At 39.4% G+C, this 18,803-nt stretch overlaps 1 protein-coding gene across 2 annotated transcripts in view; it reads right to left on the bottom strand.

The window, feature by feature from the left end:
• Nucleotides 1-18,803, bottom strand: part of CDH20 (cadherin 20) — a 64,179-nt gene that overhangs the window by 17,839 nt on the left and 27,537 nt on the right. For both annotated transcript variants that reach the window (XM_063130268.1, XM_063130270.1), the window contains 4 exons: nt 17,840-18,007; nt 15,733-15,920; nt 10,156-10,409; nt 1,241-1,377 (listed from right to left, as the gene is read on the bottom strand). In XM_063130268.1, the coding sequence (XP_062986338.1) occupies nt 1,241-1,377; nt 10,156-10,409; nt 15,733-15,920; nt 17,840-18,007 (747 nt within the window). The remainder of the gene's footprint in view (nt 1-1,240; nt 1,378-10,155; nt 10,410-15,732; nt 15,921-17,839; nt 18,008-18,803) is intronic.

Genomic DNA, 18,803 nt, shown 5'->3' with positions numbered 1-18,803 from the left:
ATCTGAACTGCATTTCAAAAAAAAGCAAAGAAAAAGAACTGAACAACAATTCCCGTACATGCTAATGATCTGAGTAAACAACTTCACATTTCATTTCCAGAACCCCACAGGAGTGTAAAAATTAAATGCTAGTTTCATTCCCTCAATCAGACACAAAATGTGGTTTCCAGTTTCCACTGCAATGCATATAGATATGCATGCCCTATGGAGGATGTAGACTTAGCCCTGGCTTCTTTTTAACTGCAGTTAAATGATTTGAGAGCTGGTTGTGAGTTACTGGCTCTACATCCTGATTAAATGGGAAACCTGGTTAATGTTAATTGCAGTTAAGGTTGGTCCTTGTATATCCCTTAACTGTGGTTTAGGCAGGAAGGATGAATTTTCTCCGAAGAGGGAAGAGGATAGGAAGATGGTATTCACAATGTGTAGCCAGTTTTCACTCTTACCTCCACATACACATGCATCACAAATTATAAAGGGAAGAGATTATGAAGAACTGTTTGATCAATATATTTTCCTTCATTATGTGTACAGGTGTAAATATCTGTTTTAGTTCCAAAACGTTAAGCATCTCTAACCAGCATAATTTGGAATGTAGGAATAAGGATAAATGAGAATTACAATAAAGAGATTAGAGGAAGGGGTGGATGGGATATATGGGTAGATAACTGGGGTTCATATGGATGGTTAAGAAATTTGTTCAGTTTGCATTTTAATATGAACTTACTGAATTCTGCACTTTCAAAACACGGTGCAAAACAAAACTCAGTTATGCTTTGAAATTCATACGTCTCCAGATTTTGCAATGGAGTTCTCCACTCAAAAGAATGTGTACCAAAGATGTGTATATTAGGCAAAAATGCATACAAAATGCATGTCTTAGGAGAAGTGTGGACAAAATGCTTATGGGAGTTCATGTAAACTTTATTTCCTTCCTCCCCCCTCCCTCAAAGTTTGAATTTAATACCTGAGAAATTCTCAGAGTTTGAAATGAAATGAATTTAGGACTGGAAAAAAATGAATCCTGAGAGAAATGAAAACTGGCAGACTAGGAATATGTTTCTATGGTAGTGAAAAATCTCTTGAATTTCTATGTTAAAACCCAGTAAAATATAATTAAAAGAAGGATGTGGGTGGAGCCAGTGTTGCTTCTGCACCAGCCTCTACAGTTGAAGCAAAGCTGTCAACAGTGGCCACGCCATCCCTTTCCACTTTATCCCAGATGTTTTTTCTGCCTTACTCATCTCCACGGCAAGGACGGTGATATTGTGCCATGAAATGTCTTCCCGATCCAGAGGTCTTGCAGTCATCAGAGCACCCGTTGTAATGTCAACATAAAAGAAGCGTCCAGGATCACTGCTTCGATCAATGGAATATCTGTAAAAGTACAGATTTGGAAAGTATTATATCCACTGTGTCAAGCCATGAAACATTTGAGTTCAGTTCAGCTTCATTAGTATGTCTTTTTAAATCTCTGGGTTTGTTCCAGTTCAGACAGTAACTTGAAAATGTGGTTTGATAAGCAGTTCACCCACTTTAATCCGTAAATAGTCTTTTAATGCTGATTAGGGTAGCAGGAATAGAGGAGAACCATTTTAGCTAATTTCAGGTATTATGCTTTCGTTTTTCCTGGCAATGAAGGACCAGTATAATGCTGTTTTGCACTTATTCTTGGAATACTGGCTACTCCATCTCAAAAGGGGTATAAGAACTAAAATGATTGAGGGTTGGTGGATCTTCCTATGAGGAAAGGCTAAGGTGCATGGAGCTTTACTGCTCAGGGATGTCTGAGTCAACATGCATATGAGTAGGCACAGGGTCCCTAATCTGGATTAGGACCTGGAGTAGTAGGGCTAAGGTGGGGCTGATTCAATATACTGAGGAAATGTGTGCAAATTAGGGCCCTTTCTACACCTAAGGGTTGTCCCAGGAAAATGGAGGGATCTTCCCTGCCTGCTTCCGGGATCCCCTGTGTGGTATTTGGATGCACAGGAATGATCCCAGGATGATCCTGGGATATAGGGCTGGTGTAGACATGCCCTAGGAAATTTGCTGAAAGAGAACTCAGAATCGGGAACAAGACAAATGTGAGCACTTGTTCGACAATTTGTGAATATTTAGTGAACAGGTTCATGGTTGGAGCATCGAAAAGGGCAGGCTCACATGTTTTGTGAGCAAAAATGAAATTCTCATATATTCCTAATTAGGCCCTATCTACACCAAGCAGGATATTCCACTTTGAAAGTGGTATGAAAGCGGTATATAAAAGGCAGGAGCCATACTACTGCTTTATTGAAGTGCACTGACAACTGTTGGGGCCCATTGACACATACCATATACCACTTTCATACCGCTATATCCTGCTTGGTGTGGCTCCTGCCTTTTATATACCACTTTCATATTGCAATATCCTGCTTGGTGTAGATTAGGCCTGTATTATTTTCATCATCATGGAGATGAAACCCACTGAAAAAAGGAATGCAGGTAAGGACCAATAAGTATGTGAATGCTGTTGGGTTAAGTTTCTTGCTTCTTGCAATTCTCACATACTGCAGTGTAGCTCGAACAAGCCAGACATTTCTGTTTCAAAAAACAGCCCTGTTCTATTCACCATTTAAAATATAACTTTTTGTTAGGAACAGTTTTAATTCATTTAAATGGGAGAGTTAAGCATATGCTTACATTTTTCTCCCATTGAATCCCTATGAGATGGAAAAGTGCTTCTTCTTCTTCTTCTTCTTCTTCTTCTTCTTCTTCTTCTTCTTCTTCTTCTTCTTCTTCTTCTTCTTCTTCTTTATTACATTTATATACTGCCCCATAGCCAAAGCTCTCTGGGCAGTTTACTAAAATACTTTTTAGTATTTAAAATACTTTAGTATTTAAAATACAGTTTTAAAATACTTTTGAAGTCTACAGCTTAGTAGCTGTCATGCTTTATTGTCATACTAGAAAAGCAGTTTTTGCCAGGGTCAAGGTAAAGTCAGAAGAATGGTGGATCTTAGAATCTGGCTCTTTTCTCTTCTCAGATCTTCTCTGGTGGTTCTGTCAAAATATGCTCCTTTGTTGGTCTGTCTAGGGCAGGATCTACACTACTGCTTTATAAAGGTTTATAACAGTATTGACAACTGTTCAGGCCCAGGACACATTCCAGATACTGTTTCCCAAGTGTTATATCCTGCTTGGTGTAGATCTGGCTTAGGACAGGAAGAGAGAAGAGCCCTCTCTGATTACTGAAAATCCAACCACTTATTTGAAACTTTACACGGTGTGTGTGTGTGTGGTTAAGAAGTTAGTTCCAGTTTAGATTCATGGCAACTGAAATATTTTAGTTTCAGGTTCAGTTCTAGTTCAGTGAAAAATAATTCCCTGAATGAACTGGTTTTGAGGCTTGGATTCTGTTTCAGTGTGACTCCCTGATTACATGGTATCTTTTTGCAAAAGCATTCCAAGCAAGAGAAACATTGCTGCCAGCAAAGTACCTCATTTGCTCTGTACATTGGACGCTGTCATATAAAAGATAATTGTATTTCCTCTAGGCTTGATGCTATTTACTTCAGTTCGTCCAGGGCTGGGTAATTTTAACTATCAGTAGTTAAAATAGGTTCATGTTGCTAATACGTTGGATGATAGGAGATGTGAGGATAGAAGCTGTTCAGAAAGACTTTGTGGCAGCATGCAGTGAGGAAGTAACATGCTTCCATCAAGGTGTCAATATGAAACCACTGATGTAATTGGCAAACTCCCAATGATCTTAGTAATTCAGGATCAGGGGAGTGACACGTGCCCTTATTTATGAAAGAAGACAACTGTTCATTTGATCCAAGTGATATTACGTACAATACAAATATTTTCAGTAATCCCAGGGTAAACCTCCCAATTCATGAAATGTTGTCTACTTTGGCAAAGAACTTGGACAACATGGGCCTATGTCAATGGAAACAAATAGCTAGGCCCAGCATTCTGCTCAAGAATCCACAGCAATACTAAATTGGCTTAAATCTAGGTAGCTCAGTTTATCAAACGGAGAGCCGGTGTGGCATAGTGGTTACGGTCCAGTGTGTCTCCTGATCTATGGTGCTCTTGTGCTATCAGAGTTACAATAGGGTTTGTGCAGAAGTCTAAGTCATTTTTGGACTAGAACATGTTGGAGAATGCCTCTATTCTAAAAGGGTAACCCCCTGGGTAGTCCATGCATGTACAACTCCGTCTTTTGGTGTTCACATGCTTTATCCTAGTGCTCTTCCCACCCTCCAACAAAAAGTCTTTATTTTGGATTGGGGATTTGAACCAGACTGCCCTTGTCATTGACACCACTCCACCTCCTTATGCGAGCAAGTGATTAAGAGCAAAAAGGGGACATTCCATGTTCAGATCTCAGCTCCATCATGGATGGACCATGAGAAGCTACCATCTCTCTGCTCAGCCTCCCACCCATAATATAGAGATGCAGTCCAATCTTCTGCAAATGACTAAGATGCTGTATGAAAGGCGTTCTGAGCACTTAGGAAAAGTGCTATACAAAGAGTTAAATATATGAGCTGAGAACTACTTGCTTTAATCTCAGCTATGAACTCAGTGGCTAGCTTAGGGGACGTCACCAACTTTATCTCTAGTTGCCATGGCCAATGTTTACTGTCAAAACATCTGGAGGGCACTCCTGAGTTATTTATTATGTATTTATATATTTATTTTATTACATTTATATACCGCCCCATAGCTGAAGTTCTCTGGGCAGTTTACAAAAGTAACATATTGTTGTTGTTTATTTAAAAGACCGATAACATTCCCGACTTAAAACAAAAATGAGAAAAGGACAATGTTGGCCCGACTTTGGTCCCATACTCCAAAATGTCCAGTGAGCCTTCATTTCATTTAATGTTGCAATAACAGACCTAACCCTGGGCTTAATGAAGTAGGCAGGCCTTGTGTGGAGACAGCTGGCCGAGAGTTCCCCTATGACCCAAGGACTAATTATTGATAGATTATTAATTAATTAATTAATTAATTAATTTATATAGCACCATCAGTGTACCTGGTGCTGTACAGAGTAAAACAATAAAATAGCAAAACCCTGCCGCATAGGCTTACATTCTAATAAAATCATAATAAAACAATAAGAAGGGGAAGAAAATGCACCAAACAGGCACAGGGTAGAGTAAAACTAACAGTATAAAAGTCAGATAGAAACACATTCCCCCCTCCCAGAGAGATTTGACGTTGAACTGGGGTGAAAAATATGTAAGAATTGCATAGTAACCACATATATTTGTTTTTTAGCTAGGAAGTTATGTGAAAGAAGAGGAGGTTTTTCACAATGAGATGAGTGCTAGTTAGGGCTGTTGGAATCTGTGGGCTTGCAAGTTAGGGAGACAGGGGAAATTATTTTTATATCCTGTCTTGGGCCTATGGAATTTGAGGAGAAACACTCATTGCATGTTTAACACTTTATTTTTAAAACTGTGGATTGTATGCAGTTTTCATCATTCTGAGAGAAGACTCATTGAAATTCAGTGGGGCTTAAGCAAATCATGACTAACTTAGGCCCCATTGATTTCAATGGGGCTACTCTAAATATGACTTCTAGCTGTTATACTGGGCTTTTAACTGGAATGGAGTAAAATGGGTAAGGATAATAACATACGTATGTTTTTTTTCAATAAAGATATATCTTTATATAAAACAATGTATAGGAATGGTATGGACTTGTGTACATAAATGCAGTTGGTACAATTAACCTTACAGTTTAATGTGGTCCTTCTTGATCAGGGAAAAGCAGTATAAACCCAGATTCAGTGGGCTTTCTTTTCAATAATGTCTCAGTTCTGGGGTCTGTGGAAATCTCTGGTCAAGGGTGGAAGGGAATCCAGACAATAATATGGGGATCACAACACTGGCCTACTTCATGATGTTTGTAGTGATATCCACCTTTCCGTCCCTTAGGTATGTCTGAGTTTGTATGTCTAGCAAGTGCGGAATATTTGACTGAGTGGGTGTGGCTAGTGATGCGGTGAGAAAGGGGGAGGGAGGAGTAAAAATAGTTTGGCTAAGGGGATTGTGGTTTAGTTTGGTCTTGTCTTGTCTTATCTGATATTGATTCTTATTCTTGTGGAGTGTCTGAGGCTTGTGCTTCTTGAGAGTGTTTGGTGTGTGAGGAGTGAGAAGAGATAGGATTTTAAGGGACTTAGGATTGTTGTTTTAAATATAAAAATAAGCAGGTTTGATCTAAATTGAAATACCAAAGATCTGTTCAATTTCAAGAAACTTTACTGTTACCAAAAAACCACGTGTCAGCTCAGATTTGTTACCTGCTATTTTACACAGTGTAAAAAACATCTACCAATACACCTGCAGTTCAGTACCTCAACAATAGAACCTATTTTTCAAAACTCTTTACCTTTTCCCCTCACATATAGGGGAAAGGTTGTGTTGTTTTTACCCCTTCCTCAGGCTTTTCAAGAGGTGGCGCTTGGCTTGAGAAGGGTGTGCTAGGCAAGGCCTTCTGTGTGAGGTCGGTGTCATTGCAATGTTGTTAACAGGATTGAGAAAACACATGTGGCGGGCTTTGAGAAGGCAGAATAATTCTATATAAACGAAGGGCCTGTTCAGAAGACACACTAAGCCATGGTTAGGCCATTAATCCTTTTGCAGTAAATGTTTACTGAGCATGTTTAAACCATGTTTATGTAGCCACCATGGTTAGGAATGGTTCACACGACACACTAAACCATAGTGTTTAGCTCAAAATGCTTAACCATCATGGTTTAGTGTGTTGTCTGAACAGGGCCAATGTGTTATTATGCAAGAGAAGCACATGGAAAGGAAAACTCTTGGTACCCAGCATTGTAAAGCAGCTTGCAGGGAAAGAAGTAGCTTTATTTTGCATAAAAAATAAAGAGAAAACATTGTCATTGTCTACTCTCTCCCTTTTAAAATAAAGATGTTTCCTAGGGTGCTAAATTTATTAAGGGAATCTGCACAAAAGCTTTGTAAGACGTTGAAATAATGATCTTTCTTGCAAAGGCCTATTTAAAAAAATCTCCTGTGACAGTTTAAGGCTAACTTGTATCTGGAAATGAATATGGCCTTGAGATTAGTGGTGCAGCATTAATCACTGGTGTCATGTGGCACAGGTGGAAGCTTTGTATTGCATTCTCTGCACATGTTTGCCTATTATTAATAACTGATTCTCGACAGTATTCAAGTCCATTGAACTGTTTACATAATCTCCCTTAGTCATTCAGAATTAATCAGGCCATGCTTTCAGCAACCAGCATCTCCCAGTGTGGGCAATCCAGATGTCAAGAAAGCTAAAAATAAGAGGATTTGAAAGTTCCCAGCATATTCAGTGAGCACTTTGGAAATGTGATCTGGCTTTCTAAAAATTTCATTGACAAATCTTAGATGGCCACTTCTTATCAAAATAATCATTGGAATCTCAAAATATCTTGTGGTGGAATTAGTATTGTTATAATGACGCTCCATATACACAACCAAAAAAGGTCACTTGTAATGACGTCACCACCACCAGTGCCATACAACTGCAGAAGTATAGTGATCTTGTTAAGATCGCTTAAGACTAGAGGAGTTAATTAAATGATCAATAATGCTACAGTCTTAAGTAACTACGTTGGTCCATTAGGATCTGTGGATTGATGGTTCCTGAGGCCAGGAATTGGGAAGCAACCTGTTCTGGTTGGGGTAGCATTTATTGATTGCATTTTTATTCTGCCCCAAAGCCGAAGCTCCCTGTACTTCCTCTGAAGGAGCAGGCATGTAGCTTGGGAGTATTCCTAGATTCATTGTTCTCACTGGAGGCCCAGGTGAACTCTGTAGCTATGGAGTACTAGGTCTGCTTTGGCAGATGTGCCAGCTATGGCCTTTCCTGGACAAGGACAACCTAGCCACAGTAGTCCATGCGCTGGTAACTTCCCTATTAGACTACTGCAATGCACTCTACATGGGGCTGCCCTTGAAGATGGCTTGGAAGTTGCAAAACGCAGGGGCTAGACTGCTCACCGGAACATCTTATAAAGACCATATAACACCGGTCTGCCTATTCGCTTCTGGCTGGAATTCAAGGTATTCGCAACGGCACTTAAAGCCCTAAATGGCTTGGGACCTCGGTACTTGAGTGAGTGCCTCTCCCTATATATGCCTGCTCAAGATTTGAGACCTGTGGGAGGAGCCTTCCCACCAACACAAGGGTGGGACATGGGAGAGGGCTTTCTCTGTGGTGGCACTCTGGTTGTGGAATACCCTCTCTCTTTGGAGGCTCGACTGGTGCCAACGCTGGCTTCATTTTTGCGCCAAGTTAAACATGGTTTTTATTAAAGCCTTTGAAGGCTAAATTCTCCAAGGTTGCAGATAGTTTTAATTGTTTTAATTGTTTTTAAACTTTTCTACTGGCTTTAGTTTGTTAATGATTTGATACATTTTTAGCCGTGTATATTTATTGTATTACACTGCTCTGATTTTATCTCTATGCCACTTTGAGATCCCAGTAGATATAAGGCAGGATACACACATTTTAATAACAAATAAATAAATCGAAAGTAGGGCAATGCCTTTATTCAGCGGGTATGAAATCTTTTTCTTTATAATTTCAATGGCCACATTCCCTCAAGGGTAATCTGTCAGGGGTTATATGCAGGCAATGGGTGGGATCATCCACTTTCTTTCTCTTTATTTGCTATGTCCTTCTTTTCCTTTCTGCCACTAACTTTCTTTGTCTCTCCCCCCCCCCCGGCACCCCTTTTCTCTCCCTTTCCCTCCTTGTGCCTGCAGGGATCTTGCCAAAGGTCTGAACTGATTGCTTGCACAGGGCTTTTGAAATTAGGCTGAGGGTTGCCCATGCAGCCCTAGGTTGTCCACTTCTACATTATCATGACCAATCACAATATCACCAAGCTTTTCAGTTCTCCAGAACTCTTTTCCCCCCAGGTTGGGCATTAAACAAAGGATTGTGTTAAATGGTTACAAACTGCAGTCTTAGGGTTTTTAACATCATGGCATGCTAGTTCAGTGACAGAGCATATCCTAGGTTCAATCCCTGGCATCTTAAGGTAATAATAATAATAATAATAATAATAATAATAATAATAATAATAATAATAATTTCTTGCCCGCCTCTCCATTTTGATCAAGGTGGGGAACAACAATAAAAGATAAAATACATAGGCCTGAGAAAGATCCTGGTCTGAAACTCTGTATAGCCACAGACAATAAAGTGATGGCCAGATCAATGGATGGACCAGTGGTCTGATATGGTACTTCCTGCATGCTATATTATACATTTTAACATCCAGACTGAAAAAGAATTCTGAAGAATCTGTTCATGACTTTGTGACAATTTGGTTGGTCCTAATTAAGATTTTTGTATCTATACTATGGCAATTGACTTAAAAGAGATGCTGGTATACTGTTGGTGTAGCTAACTAATTTTTGACCATATAGATGCAGTCGAGGTTAAGAAAATTCTAGCTTATTTATGTGAGGAGTGAGAGAGAAACTAGGAGCCGGAAGGGGTTGTTGTTCCCCACAAACATGAAGGTAACTGGCTCTTTACGTTGGCCATGTAAATGCATCCCCAGGTAGGTATTATGTGGAAGGAGATTTTGGTTGCATAAGGTGCAATCCAAAGCATACTTAGATAGAAAAATGGGCATGCTGGGAGTTGTAGGACTTCTTTCTGTCAAAACATGCATAGGATTGTATCCTAAATCAGCATTCCCCAACATGGTGCCCTTCCAATATTTTTGTCCTCAACCCCAGCCAGCATCAGGGATGACGGGATTTGAGATCTAAAACATCTGGAGGGCACCAGGTGGGCTAGAATAATTATTTTCTCTTAACATTGGAACTGAATAATAATATGCAGCCTCCTACTGATAGAAGGTTCAGGGTGCTAATCTGGTGAAAGAATGGCTTTGGATGTGCTAGAGAACCAGGTGTTCATTCTAAGAACTGGTAGATGAGATTCTGACTGCAACAAACCGGTTCAAACCAAAGACTGCACAGCTTGCTAGCACTTAAGGATTTATTTCGGTTTGGCATTCTGAACCTGCATTACTCATCCAAAGCAGAAGAATCATTACTCATCCAAAGAAGAATGATCCTAGCAGTTGACATAGCAGATATGAGAGTGGTGAAAAAAACCTGATTGAGTTGTTGGTCACATCAGGGTCCTTGGCATAAATCATTTGTATGGTGGTCCCAATGTCCACATCTTCAGGTACCTCCACAAAATAAAAGCTCGGCTCAAACAGGGGAGGTTCATCCACATCCTCCACACTGATATGCACAGTTGTGGTGTCACGGAATGGGCCTAGATTCAGGAAACGCATCTCCAGGTGGGGATTGGCACCCTCCACTTTTAAAGTGTAGCTTTTCTTGCTCTCAAAGCTCAATGGCTGGAAGAGGAGGAGAAGGAGGAGAAGAAGAAGAAATAATTAGAAGACCATGTCTCAAGCTGAAATGAACATTTTGAGCCATATCATCCAACTCCCTTAAAACGTTTTCCATTTAGTTGTACAAACAGCAGGATAAACAAGACAACCCCACAAGTTTAGTACTTCCATTTTATCAATATGCACTCCTGAAAGTATTGTAACTTGGTGGTGGTGGGCAATTGTTAGTAGTTAGCGGTGCTGGTTAGCGGTTTGTGATCCATCTCAGGATATAGCAAGGGTGAATTTGTGCACTTTTGTCTGAATCTAGCTATAGCAATACTTAAAGAAGTATTTGTGCATAGTTATTCCTGAATATAGAAGGGAATGTATATTTGAATGCATACCCAACTGAAAACGGTATGATATGGTAGACAATATCTGTATGATGTGCATTTTGATACACATTCACTTTGGCCCTACAATTCCTGTCTCAGCAAGTTACATGCATGTGGATGATGTCTGTTCACATAAATGGATCTCATTAAGTGGATAGGAGTATTTTAGGGTGACCATAGGAAAAGGAGAACAGGGCTCCTGTATCTTTAACAGTTGCATAGAAAATGGAATTTCAGCAGGTGTCATTTGTATATATGGAGAACCTGGTGAAATTCCCTCTTCATCAAAACAGTTAAAGTGCAGGAGCTATACTAGACTGACCATATTTAAAAGAGGGCAGAGCACCTGCAGCTTTAACTGTTGTGATGAAGAGGAAATTTCACCAGGTTCTCCATATATACAAATGACAACTGCAGGAATTCCCTTTCCAATACAACTGTTAAATATACAGGAGCCCTGTCCTCCTTTTCATATTTACCTGTATATAAATACAATGCACACTTTGCATTTCTGTTCAGGAATTTACGTGCAGGCAAGAAACAACTGGTTACTTTGGTAGCCACTTCCATATTGTCCCCAAAGAGAAAATGTCTTACCCAAAAGAGAACTAAAGGTATGGATCTGCATATATCTGCTATGCTAATTTATATGTATAGATGCAGAATTAAAAACAGTATAATTTAAATAGAAAGTCTGTGACCTGGTGACCTTTTTGCCTGCTCAGTCTGCTGTCTGGTGCTAACTGTTGATGGGCAACTTCAAAGTCCCTGTTCTCCCTTCTGTTCTTATGGTTATTTATCTTTAAACTAAACTTGGAATGGACATCTCTTCAAAGAGAGGACACCTTCAAATAGAGGAAAGTCCTCTGTAGTTTAGGACACATGGCCACTCTATCATGGATTGTGGAATGGCCTGCCGGAAGAGATTCGTAAAATTAACTCTCTGTGTGATTTTAAGGCAGCTTTAAAGACTAGCCTTTTCTGGCAGGCCTATCCAGATCAATGTAAAATCAAGAATTTTTAAGATGTATTGATTCCTGTACTAATGTTGTTCCCTGCCTCGATCCAAAGGGAGAGGCGAGTAAGAAATAAATAAATATATTATTATTATTATTATTTACAAGAACATATAAACTTCTGAAAAAAATGAAGTATATTGGCGAGATATGGATGTGTTTAATAGTATGAGATGAAAGTTCCTGGTTCAAACCTTTCTGTAGCCATGAACCGACTGGGTGGCCTTAAGCAAGGCATCGTATGTTATCTTCATTTCCCTCCAATAATGCAGTGATAATAACACTAGGCATTTTGCAATTTTTTTTTGCAATATATAGGGTGACCATATTTTGGAAGCCAACAAGTAGGACAACATGGTCGGCCACCAACATGTCTGGCCCCAGGGGGCATGTCCAGCACCAAAGGGACGTGCCCACCTGAACATAGCCTTGGTCACATATTTGATTTTACAGCACACAATTAGAACAAATCTGTTCTACACAACATCTTAATATTAAAATCACTGAAATATAGATTGCTTTATCTACTCTCCAACCTTAACTACAGGAATACTGCTGTGTCCCTGTAAAACAGTTGAACCCAGCAACTGTTGGGGGAACTGAAAGCAAAGAGGGGATGAAAAACATCAACTAACGCTTTCCTTGCCTAGAAGGGCTAGGCAGTAACTTACTTCTGAGTAAACATTTTATTTATTTATTTATTTATTTATTTATTACATTTTTATACCATCCAGTAGCCGAAGCTCTCTGGGCGATTCACAAAAAACATGCATGGGATTGTGTGATAAATCCTAAAAACTGGTACAAATGAAACTCTCTGGTCAGTTCACAACAATTAAAACCACAAAGCACATTATAGATTACAATATAACATAGTGTAAAAGTTTTCCCCAAAGTTCCACCTTTTAATTTTTTTTAAAAAATGAAAATAAGTGAAAAGCTGCAATTAGGGAGGAAGGAATCTTGGTAAGGGGTGTTTACACTGCTCAGTCCTCACTGAAGTGTTTTTGAGATCCCCCTGCCCACTTAGGACTTCTTCTGTAAATCTTTGGGTTCCCCCAAGCCTACTGATACCTTTATCTTGCACATGGGTGCTGCCAATTGGGAACTGATAAGAAACAGCACCTGGAGAATTAGTTCAGTATTAGTAGGAATGAGTATTAGTAGTAATTCATTAAGTGCATTAAGCATTTAGCTAAAATGTTATGTAGGTGATAAATTATTACATTGTAATAATAGCTATAATCCAGCCATGGTTAAACACTGTTAATCTCAGTGTGAGATCGTTAAACACATGCTTAAGTATTACATTGAAATCAGTGAGACTCAAATATGCTCAACTTTGACTGGTTTTAAGCACTTTATTATTATTGCTGAAACTTTAGAGGAGGCCGTTATCATACAGTATATCCGATCCTGAAAAGCACCATGCTAACGTTTCCCTTTTGCAGATGAAATTCTATTCCATGCTGAGTTTTCATGCCTCTTTTCTGGGTACATTTTACATGGAAAGGAAATCAATGCTGATAATTGTACTGCAGTGATGCTTAATGTGTGCTTTTTATGTGTAACGATAAAATGATAATTGAAAAGAAAGTTAGTGACAACAGCAAAGCGAGGCCTAGGAATGACCAAAGAAACTTCATAAAAGTGGATATGGAAATGGTTGCAAGAGTCTTATTGAACATTATGAGGCTTCCTGCTGATAATTTAATTTCCAAGAATGCAACGGTTATATGCTCTTTACTTTTACATAATGGGTAGTTTAGTGCTGAATATTAGCAAAATGGAATCCTTGTAATTGGCACAGACCTTGATCGGAACAAAATGTGTGCTTCTTTAAGCAGTTGTCTCAGTTTGAGAGGCAAATGTGTTGGATGCGGTTCATTTTCATTTTCTGAATTGGATCTTTTAACACAAGTCAATGGCTTATATTTACTTTCATTTTTTGGCACGTCTTTTCTTGAGTAAGGCCAATGCTGCATTTTCACATTCAGGGTTGCTTTACACACTTAGCAGCAGCAAATCCAAGTCTGCTAGCAAACATTCAAGAGGCATTTATTGCCATCCAGTCCCATCTCCTTGACAAACATTCACATCTGATGCATGTGTCTGCAAACATGTATTTGTTATATTTATGCTTTCCTCTTGTTGAAATACTTGTAAAACACATGTTCCACTAAAATGGCCCTGATCCGGCTTCAGTTAGTTGCAACAAAGGTCCATTGAAGCCAATGGAAGATATTTTGTTCCCATCGACTTAGGCTGCAAGCCTAAACTCATTTACCTGGGACTAAGCTCCATCAAACTTAGTGGGGCTTACTACTGAGTTGACATCTGTAGGATTGGCTATTAGTCATAAAGAGCTTTACCTGGATCCAGGTCTGGCACAAGACCTCCTGCTACCTGAGGCGGCAGGTGATGTCACTTCTCTTTCCTCTACCCCTTGGCTATGATGACAGCTGAAAAACCCTTAAATTTGGGAGGACTATTCACTGATCCCTTGTGGTGGATTAAAATAAACTAACGAGCAAATGAATAGATCAAAGCACCTTGTTGTTGAGAGAGAGAGAGGGAGAGGGAGAGGGAGAGGGAGGATGAGCTATGTGCATTCACTCACTCACAGCAAGAAAGTAAAAAGCATGCTGGTCTATTAAACTGCCTTGAGGATCTGTAAGAGTGGACTAGCCGACTTAACCAAAGGTTTCTGTGTATGTAATATAATAAAATAGCAATTCACAGCTGGAAAAACAGCAAGTATCTCTTAGCCTAATTGGCATTTATGGATCTTCAAGTTGCAATTTTTTTAAAGATTGGATCTTCAAGTGGCAATTTTTATAGATTAAGGCCAGATCTACACCAAGCAGGATATGAAACTTTGAAAACAGTTTGAAAACTGTATGTGGAGTGTGTCCTGGGCCCCAACAGTTGTCACTACTGTTTTAAACTGTTTTAAAGCTGTAGTGTCGACCCTGCCTTACTGTTAACTGTATGTCTCACTTTATGATTGTTTATTGGTCACTAGAATGAAAAATGTGGATTCAGTTAAAATGCAAATATTGAACAAATCAGTCACCTACAAAAGTTATTTAAAAGTTTGCTGACTATGATGATTTTTGTGGAGAGGTTAATAACATAATTCTCTTTTAGGGTAGTTTTGTGAATAAAACTATCTATCTATCTATCTATCTATCTATCTATCTATCTATCTGTCTATCTACACACACTTATAGCCTGATTTTGTAATACACATGTATTACACAAGATGGCTCGCACCAATTCAAATTACAATATAAAAATTATAACAACAGTACCTGCAATAGAAAAATTGCAACAATCAATAGCAAATTCAAAGTATAAAAACAATATCAGCACTTGAACAGGACAGGAACAGCAGATATAACACAGCTTTCCACAAACACCAATTCAGACTGATAAATTAAAAGTCTTCTGAATTTTTTTTTTAAAAAATCTTACAAGCCAGCAAAAGGCAATCAAAGATGGAGCCACATCATATAACAGTGAGCCATACCACTGCTGTGGCCTGAGAGGAGGCCCTATTACAGGGCTCTTACAACACGAAGTTACTTAGTTACAGAAACTCATTGATAGTTCTCTCAGTAATAAGACAAGTATAATGTAATGAACTCCCTAGCACAGCCCAAAGATGCTGAAAGCTGTTCGGAATTTAAGGAAAAAGAAAAATCTGCCTTAGAGTGCAATCCTGTGATCCCTTGGAGAGTCTCCGAGGGACCATGGGATACTGAGGATTCCCCTTCCCTGAGATGTAGACAAATCTATAATCTCAGAGGGGGGGGGGAATACCTACTTGAATTTCCCCTTCCCCGACCCCCAGCCACTGCAGAGAGCTCTGTTCAGTAATTGTTGTAAGCGATTTAAGCTGTACGTTACTGAGAGACGTAAACTTATTACCTTTCTCACTGTGATGATGCCAACTTGGTAATTAGGATCAGTGGTAATATCAAAAACATCCAGCCCATCTCCATCCACCAAGCTGTATTTCATTTCCGCATTAATGCCTTCATCCAAGTCTTTAGCAAGAACACGGCCTACGGTAGCGCTGATGGGAGCAGTCTCCAGTACGGTCATCTGATAATGTTCTGGGGGTGGCGGGGGGGGGGAGACATTAATTGTGAAAGAAAAAGAAATGAGTGCAAAAACAAATAATCAAGGAAATAATCCAGCAAAGGTTAAACACTTGAAAGCCCCATATTGATTTTAAGGGGGAAATTAAATCAATATGCCTGAACGGTTCTTAAATGTAGCTGGATGGTGCCTTAAATATATAAATAAATTTAAAGATGTACAGAAATGAAATGCATCGGCCACTGTCAAGAAGTCTATAGGGAATTAGATCTGAAAGTTCCTAATGCTGGACTGAGAAAGCACACAGTCAACTCCAGTGGAGAAAGCCCAAACAAATTTAAATCTCCCTTGCTGAGATTCAATAAGCTTCCCAGCATATCGGGGGCATATTTAAATGGTTCTCATCAAAGCATCCATGCTTCCTGTGGCAACTTGAACTGAGAGCAAAACTGATGCATAACTGATTTGTTCTAATGGCAGGCCTGGGCCTGGGGAAAGACAAATCTACAGTGTTAAAAATTCCCCCTTGACTCTTACGAATACACCGTAGTTTGAATTGATTCCTTTTGCTACCTTCTCTTGTTATATGATTTTTTTAAACTCAAGAGCTGCACTATTTGTCGTCTTCAAACATTGAGTATGATATGATTTATTACTATAGGAACTTGGACTAGAAAACAGCAGGGGGAAATGGCCTAGTATAATTATTTTACTGAAAGGAAAACTAAATTGGAATAGATGAGCAATGTTGTATTTTAAAATGTAGGGGATTTAGGCTTGGAGCTGATTCCCATTGGAAATCGCAGAGCTTCCCATGAGAACTACGTAAGTATTCCTCCTCTCACCATCAGCAATTCTACATCACTGAAACGTAAGAATATCATGTCTGACAAAAAGCTCCATTCGATGAGCGTTTTATTGCACGCTTGTTACTGGGAACTCACGGAGTATGCTCAGGTCCCTCACATGATGTCGTCTGCCTTCAGCATGCCTTCCGCCCCTTCTGGCCTTTCTTGTGCGACAAAAAAACCCCTCATTAAGCGATGTTTTTTTAAACTCGGAATTGCTGCTCTCTCCTGCTGTGTGCAGGAGAAGCAGCGCCATTAAAACAGCAGACTCAATGGGCCTCGTGCTCGTTGCGTACTTTCTCTTTTGAAAAGAGGAAGTAATTGAGGAATGAAAACACTGGTGGAGAAGCGAAGGTAGGGAACGGGTTAACCCCCATTGTGATGGAGCTTTAAATGGGCTCAGCTCTCAAAAGCTGGGAGCACAGCAATCCTAAGGTGGCGGGCTAATTCTGTGGTGGAGCAAATGTCACATCTAAATCCGTCCTGGCATGGCTCTTTCAGTTTTTCCAGTTCTGTTTCTTCTCGCCCCCCCTCCCCCTTGACTGCAATGGGAGGGAATCATCAGCTCCAGGGCTGGCATAGTTTAGGGGCCTTTGGGAAGTGAATTGGGGAACAAGGAGGCTTTGTGTTCTGTGAATCCACAGTCTCCCCAACACCCCCCCCCCAGAATGCCCAGTTTCAGCCCCCACCATGGCAAGACACTGATGGAACTTTCTGCCACTTCACACACTTCCTTTCACACACGTGTGTGTACGTGTGTGTGTGTGATATAGTACCTCCAGAGGCAGACCTTCTTGGGGTGGGAATTTGTCTTGTTGTTACACAGATTGATGGCAATATATTTTAAATAATAACTAATATATACAAATCTTTATTGTGCAAATATTACTTCTGTTTACTTCTTTATTGTGCAACTATTACTTCTGTTTACTTTGGTACTATCCCAGAGATCTGCATATCATGGCCAATACTTACTGTGAGGACAGTTGAGTAGGGAAATAATAGTGCACCAAGTGAGGCATGTCCTGGAATTGAGAAATCTCATTTGGGGCACCCAAGAATTCTGAAACATAGCTGATACTTACTTTGTGGAAATCTGGGTGGATTGTCATTGACATCAGAGAGAGTGATATTGACCGTAGTTGTTCCGGCTAATCCTCCCAGCTGTCCACCCATATCTTTGGCCTGGATAATCACTTCATAATATTCTTTTGCTTCTCTATCCATGTTCATTAGTGCTGTCCTAATTAAGCCTATGAAAATGGCAGGGGGGTGGGGGAAGAAGCAAAAAAGACATTTCACTGAATAATAAAATATATATTAGTGTAATAATACCACGCCAATGTATTAACATTTTGTTTGAAAAGGCTTCCTTTTCAAAATGAAAAACAAGATTTCCTGGCAGCCTCCAAGAAAGGTCTTGCCCCTTTACAGAATAAAGGCAGGCTGTGTTCTCAAATCATCATGGCTTAGATGCCAATGTTGACCTCCACTGACGTCATTCTTGATTCATTGAAGGAATTGCTGTGAAGGATGCACTCGAGAATTAGTGAAATAAGAACTCGTACTTAGTTCTTTCTTCTGCTTTTTACAGAGATTCAAGTAGGAAAGAGTTCATTCTTTTCTCATATTTGTGTCATAAACTTGAATCAGTGCTGGGGTGGGGGTGCAATTTTAGGCTGAGCAAAAAGAGGTGCTTACGTTTTGGAGGTTATTCTAGTTTTGTAATAGGGAATACAAAAGAAAATATTAGAAACGTCTTCTTCTGACATTGAGCAGTAGCTACACTTTCTGACATTTTAAGTTATCTCACACTGTAGTACCTAAAAAGAGGCATAGAGGTTGTAATAATATGTACTTAATATTAACAATTAATTAATTAACAATTAATATTAACAATTAATTAATTAACAATTAATTACAATAATATGTAATTAAAATTAACAATGAATTAATTGGTTAAAAGACAGTTATTTAATCAGCAAGACTCATTTAATTTGTGAGCACTGAGCAATCCCAATAATTAATCTTTTGTAATCATGTTAACAT

This window comes from Elgaria multicarinata, chromosome 7 (assembly GCF_023053635.1).
Source record: "Elgaria multicarinata webbii isolate HBS135686 ecotype San Diego chromosome 7, rElgMul1.1.pri, whole genome shotgun sequence".
NCBI classification, from domain to species: domain Eukaryota; kingdom Metazoa; phylum Chordata; class Lepidosauria; order Squamata; family Anguidae; genus Elgaria; species Elgaria multicarinata.
This window is presented reverse-complemented; position numbering and strand designations above follow the sequence as displayed.